Below are 7,215 nucleotides of genomic sequence, written 5' to 3'. Positions count from 1 at the left end.
TGCATGTTCAGGCCCCGATTGCTCAAAATCATTTTCACTCCATCCTTCCACCTCCAATTTGGTCTCCCACTTCTTGTTCCCTCCACCTCTGACGCATATATCCTCTTTGTCAATCTTTCCTTGCTCATTCTCTGCATGTAACCAAACCATTTCAATACACCCTCTTCTGCTCTCTCAACTACACTCTTTTTATTACCACACATCTCTCTTACTCTTACATTACTTACTCGATCAAACCACCTCACACCACATATTGTCCTCAAACATCTCATTTCCAACACATCTACCCTCCTAAGCACAACCCTATCTATAGCCTACGCCTCGCAACCATATAACATTGTTGGAACCACTATTCCTTCAAACATACCCATTTTTGCTTTCCGAGATAATGTTCTCGCCTTCCACACATTTTTCAACGCTCCCAGAACCTTTGCCCCCTCCCCCACCCTTTAACTCACTTCTGCTTCCATGGTTCCATTTGCTGCCAAATCCACTCCCAGATATCTAAAACACTTCACTTCCTCCAATTTTTCTCCATTCAGACTTACCTCCCAATTGACTTGTCACTCAACCCTACTTGCTCTTTTTCACATTCACTCTCAGCTTTCTTCTTTCACACATTTTACCAAACTCAGTCACCAGCTTCTGCAGTTTCTCACCCGAATCAGCGACTAGCGCTGTATCATCAGCGAACAACAGATGACTCATTTCCCAAGCCCTTTCATCCACAACAGACTACATAGTTGCCCCTCTCTCCAAAACTCTTGCATTCACCTCTCTAACAACCCCATCCATAAACAATTTAAACAACCATGGTGGCATCATGCACCCCTGCCACAAACCGACATTCACTGGGAAACAATCACTTTCTTCTCTTCTTACTCGTACACATGCCTTACATCCTCAATAAAAACTTTTCATTGCCTCTAGCAACTTCCCTCCCACACCATTATACTCTTAATACCTTCCACAGAGCATCTCCATAAACTCTTATATGCCTTCTCCAGATCCATAAATGCTACATACAAATCCATTTGTTTTTCTAAGTATTTCTCACATACATTCTTCAAAGCAAAAACCTGATCCACACATCCTCTACCACTTCTGAAACCACACTGCTCTTCCCCAATCTGATGCTCTGTACATGCCTTCACCCTCTCAATCAATACCCTCTCATATAATATCCCAGGAATACTCAAAAAACTTATACCTCTGTAATTTGAACACTCATCTTTATCCCCTTTGCCTTTGTACAATGGCACTATGCATGCATTCTGCCAATCCTGAGGTACTTCACCATGAGTCATGCATACCCTGAATATCCTCACCAACCAATCAACAACACAGTCATCCCCTTTTTTAATAAATTCCACTCCAATATCATCCAAACCCGCCGCCTTGCCAGCTTTCATCTTCCTTAAAGCTTTCACTGCCTCTTCTCTGTTTACCATGAATTTACATTTGTGTGTAATACATATTATTCATCTATTTATTTATAATTTTACAAGAACCTGGCGTTCCCCAGAACATTTCTTGAGGCTCATGCAGCACCTAGGCTATGCTACTTTCAGTGGTGGGGAAATGAAAACTTCCTTGCAGAGAGAAGTTCTTTGAAGAGAGTCTACTGCCAATGGGATGGCCTTACCAAAGGTGACTTTTCACTCGATATACCCTTAGGCAGCAGAATTCCAGTAATACCTATAGTTCACTTTATTTATAATTAACCACAGACCATTTCCTTTGAAGGAGTTCAGGTTTTACCCAGGACCTTTCTAAAGGCTCCTACAGCCAAAGACTGTTCTGCTTTTCACTCATAGTACAACCTCATGCAGTATAAATCCAGTAACAACCCCAGACATATCCCCAAACATTTACTTTCCAACTTATCTACCATCCTTCACACAGCCTTATCTATAGCTCATGCCTTGCATCCATATAATATTGTTGGGGCTACTATTCCTTCAAACATCCTTATTTTTACCTCCCCAGATAATATTCTTTCTTTCCACACATTGTTCAATGCTGTAAGAACCTTTGCCTCCCCCTCACCCACCCTATAACTCACTTCTGCTTCCATGGTTCTATGTATTGCCATGTCCACTCTCAGGTATCTAAAACATTTCGCTCCCACCAAATTTTTTACATTCAAACTCACACCCCCATTAACTTGTTCCTTAACTCTGCTAAACCTAATAACCATGTTTTTATTCATATTTACTCTCAACTTCCACCTTTAACACACTCTTTCAAACTTCAGCAGTTTCTCACATGCATCCACCATTAGTGCTGTAACAAACAAGAACTGACTCACTTCCCAAGCCCTCTCATCCCCCACAAATTACATTCTCACCTCTCTCTTTTTCTCTCCAAGACTTGCATTTACCTCCCTCACCACTCCATCCATACACAAATTAAACAACCATGGTGACATCACACACCCCTTCCACAGACTAACCTTCACTTGGAACCACTTGCTGTCTTCTTTTCCTACTCGTAAACAAGCCTTGCATTCTTAATAAAAACTTCTCACAGCTTCTAGCCACTTTCCTTCCACACCATGTATCCTGAAGACTTTTCCATGAGGCATCTGTCAACCATATCATATGCTTTCTTCCAATCCATAAATGCTACATACAGATCCTTCTGTGTCTCTAAGTATTTCTCACAAATTCTTTGAAGCAAACACGTGATATACGCATACTCTGCTACTTCTGAAACCACTGTTCCTCCCTAGCATGATGCTCTGTTCAAGCTTTCACCCTCTCAATCAGTACTGTCCCATAAAACTTACCATGTACATTCAATAAGCTTACACCTCTGTAGTTTGAACATTCACTTTTATCATTCTTGCATTTATACAATGGCACTACCTCACCATGATCTATATATACACTGGAAATCCTAACTAACCAATCAACAATTGAGTCAACCCCTTTCTTAATAAATTCAACTATAGACCATCCACTCCGACTAACTTGCCAGATTTCATGTTATGTAGGACTTTCACCACCTCTTCTCTCTATACGAAACCACTCCCAACGATTCTCTCACTTTGCATGCTACCCCGACCCCAAACACCCTACACCTGCCTACCTATCATCGAACATACTCAACTGTCCTTCAAAATACCTACTCCATCTCCTCACTTTATCACTACCTGTTACCATTTCCCCATATGCCCCCTTCATCGATGTTCCCATTTGTTCTCTTGTTTTTCAGACACTATTAACCTCTTTCCAAAACATCTTATTCTCCCTAAAGTCTACTGATACTCACTCACCCCAACTCTCATTTGCCCTCTTTCCAGGGAAATGTGGACTCGTTTGGAGTGAATTCTTCAATGAAACTGTACTTCCAATAATATAGCCTCAGCAAAGGTGACATTTCCCTCACAGTGTAACTCAAAGCAGGCGGAGTACAATAACACCTGCAGAGTAATATGGCACGGTATCAGCCGTATCAGTATGTATGCTTGTTACTCAGCAAGCAATATATAAATAAAAATAACAATAAAAGACTAGATATTAAAAGGAAAACCCACACTTGGTAGTCTCAAAATATTGGTTTCTTCCTAATAGCTTACATTATATAAAAACTTTAATTTCTTGTGAAAGCCATACTGACAAAACTGAAAATCAGTTATGATGCCAACAAGTCTCTAAATATTTTTGTCATGAGCCAAATAACATCATAAATATACAAAAAATTTCAACAAAAATCTTAGAACAGAGATGACTGAATTCTAAGTGGTTTACAAAAGTCCTTGCAAGTTTAACATGTCTATTATCAAGATTGGTTAACAAGTCTTTCAAACATAACATGTCACATATTAATGAAATGCATATATCTGTATGTTATGGTCAGTGAATAAATATAAAAGGTGTAAAGAACGTAATTCAGGTGAAGATGTCATATAATGAAACTAGCAAATGCTCAAGTAATGGGGCTCCACGGAATACAAGTAAAAAAACAATCTATGTACCATCCTTTTCCAAAAATGTAATGGGTGAAACTGTAATCTTCAAGACTGTAGAAAATGTGTTATAGCTAATAAATAATATTAAGATTTTTACATGATATTCCAAAAAATGGAGTCCTAATACTGATTTACTCGAATCAAGATACTCATTACATGCTTCCTATTCACACTCTGTTGCACGATGACATCCTGCAGCTCCTCTACAGGCAAAAATGTGCTATATGTACAAAAATGACATTAATAAAGCAATGATGTACATGACAACTCACAACAATATTACAGAATGAAAATGTTTCCTTCTTTGAATTTCAACCAACTAGCCACTAATTCATATGGTAAACAAGCAGCCATTAGTATGCCATGTACTATAAGCAGTTCTCATGAACTGCAGATACGCTTTTGCATTTCTATGCCCTATTTGGAAACTGCACATATAGCAAACACAATGGTTTAAATCAAATTAAACCATTTTTGAATTTTCACGCACCTCATATCAATTAACTTCACTGATATATATTTGTGTGAAATGCAGAATCTGAGTACACTTTTGATTTATGGGGTTGCCCATTTCATATCACCACCCTATAGATTCACATGTACAATTCTAATAAGTGTAACTTGTATTGGACAGCAAAATCACGAAAATAGCTGTAGTGTAACAATACAATAATTACAACTGTATTTCCCGCAGTGTTCATAAGTCATATGCCAGTAATATTCAATGGTAAATCCATAGTGTGTTATAAAGAAGCCAGCAAATTTCTGATTCTCCACAACATTCACAGATGCTCTGAAAGTGAAAGCAATTAAATGAAACATTCATGATGATGAAAATTAATTAAAAAAATAAAACTTTCTTTTCTGGAGGGAAAGTTATGAATGAGTTCAGTGCATGTAATGTATACATTGGTATTTGTATATATGATCTGTCCTGAAAGCACAGGTGAATGTCATGTATACTCGTATACTGAGCTGCATATGGTCAGTCTTTATAGCAATGAAGCTGAATATATTTTGCATTGATACGAGTCATCAGTAATCTCTCTTCAAGTTAATGAAGTTTTCAAAATCCTTCCATACATTTACTTTAGCACTCATACAAAAGCCAGAAGCTGTACATACAATATCTGTTTCTCGGTTAGCCATATGCAGAATCAAAAAGATACTCCTGCAACTAAACTGCTTTCTTCATCAACAATAACATGAATAATATACAGCATAGCAAACAAGTAAGTAATTCAATGTATAATTACAATAACACTATAACATTATATTTACAACATAAATTTTTAAAGGTGAAAATAGGGAAGCTCCATACAAAACAACTTTCATTTAGGAATAACAAAGTATCATTAAATTCATATTTGCACAGCCACCAGCAACACTGACAGCCTGAAAAGTTTTCATTCATTTTACCAGTAAATACATCTTTACCCAATGTTTTCATTTATTTGATCAAGTGGTAAAGCAAACACCCTAAAATTATCAGATCATTTTCAGTTCCTTCAATAGCACAGATGGATCCCAACTGTGGTCAAGGCTTGGCAAAAGTGTCTGCCCTGCCACAAGTGTCTGCCCAGTCAAGGCATATTCAGGTTTCAGTCAATGCTCTTATGATCTGAGAATGCTCTTACAATGAGAGAATAAACAAACAACGCCTACAAACACAATCAACACCTATAGAGGAAGACTTTCTACTTCCCCCATCTCTGTGACTGGATCATCATCCAAACTGTAGCTGAGCATTACTTTCAGGGACACATTCAACTGAAAAATTAATAAAACAAGTTAAATGCTGAAAAAAAAATTACCCAAATAAATGTACAAAGTTCAAAATACAACATTTCTTGGACATATATTACAATCTATAGAATATTCATGTCTATCACTCACATGTGATGTATGAATTTTTGTTAGGCAATGTGCAAAAGAAACAAAAAGGCACAGAACTTCATCTTTTCCCCCTTCCCCTATCTCTCCCTCAATCACTGATAAATCCATTCCCCCATTACACAAGATGAATCAAGCACACAGCCTCTCACTTAACTCGTACATATCCTTAACCCATGTTAAGTGTGGTAAAAAAAAAAAAAAGCATGAGCCTCCATGCTAACATGAGCATTTACTACTTTTTTGCTTTGAACACTAATTTGATTCATCACAAAAGACTAGTCTTCCTTCACACCACCCTCACATACAAAACATTTCCATAGATCCTAATAACAAATCATTCCTGAGGCATCTTCATATGAAATATCACTAATTTTACTAAAAAAATCTTACTACACCTTTCCTCCACTTCTCTAGTCTACTTCTCCGACTCATACCTTCTTGATAGATTATACTTTTCAAATGACCCTGCCAGCTTAAAAAATCTTTCCACCTTTCCACTTTTCCTCATTATGTAAATCCTACTCCAATCTTCTGTTCATTCATGTGATGTTCCCCATATCTAATTCTCTTACTGTTTTACCTATCCTGACCTACATAAATTTCCTTATCAATGTAGTATAACTGTAACTAGAATTTCTTCATATCAGGCAAGTTTTACACAATAATTTTTTAGTTCTTTAGCAAATCTACTGTAGTTTCACTTTTTCTCCCCTTCATGACTTCTCTCAGCTTCAGCTTTTCTACTAACACTACATCTGAACTTTACTCCCAAATACTTGAACTCATTAGTGAGTCAACCTATTACTATTTCCACCTCACGAATGAACACAATAAGTGCTGATATATCACTAAGTGCCAGCAAATTAGTTTACAAAGTCCTTAAAATATTACATAGCACTGAAAGATAGCATATTTCTATGCCACTGGAAAAATCTGTCAACAGCACTAATTTCTATTGCTAACAATTCAAAACATGTAGCTGTGCCCCCATCAAATTTCTTTCAAGTTCTGAATCTTCTATACTTGTGACACTAAAAATAGCTACTCAAAACATCATAAAAAATTCAAAGAAAGTCTTCTTAAACCAAGAAGTGCAATAATTAAAGCTAATTCAAAATAAGTGTCATTTATGCCTAAAGGGTGTTGTATGGACTCTGTGCACTTGAGGTCTCTCCATGAGTGAAGAGTCATGTTGGCAAGGCTGTATTATCAGTTGACAAACGAGTACAATCTCATCAGAGAGCTTCTCGCTTCAAGTGAGTCGATCCTATACCTACTGAGTGTAATGCAGCCTTGAAGCTGAATTAGCCCCGGGATAAGATCCTGAAAATGGGTCATCACAC

At 37.3% G+C, this 7,215-nt stretch overlaps 1 protein-coding gene across 1 annotated transcript in view; it reads right to left on the bottom strand.

Annotated features, from left to right (window-relative positions):
• Nucleotides 1-3,763: 3,763 nt before the first annotated feature.
• The window catches only part of Gga (ADP-ribosylation factor-binding protein Gga), a 113,533-nt gene continuing 110,081 nt past the window's right edge, over nt 3,764-7,215 (bottom strand). Inside the window, exon 10 of the mRNA XM_071672767.1 lies at nt 3,764-5,746. Within this exon, the coding sequence (XP_071528868.1) occupies nt 5,657-5,746 (90 nt within the window). The 3' untranslated portion in view covers nt 3,764-5,656. The remainder of the gene's footprint in view (nt 5,747-7,215) is intronic.

The sequence above is a fragment of the Panulirus ornatus genome, chromosome 18, assembly GCF_036320965.1.
Source record: "Panulirus ornatus isolate Po-2019 chromosome 18, ASM3632096v1, whole genome shotgun sequence".
In the NCBI taxonomy this organism is placed as follows: domain Eukaryota; kingdom Metazoa; phylum Arthropoda; class Malacostraca; order Decapoda; family Palinuridae; genus Panulirus; species Panulirus ornatus.
Note: the sequence above shows the minus strand (reverse complement) of the source record. Positions and strands in the feature narration are given on the sequence as shown.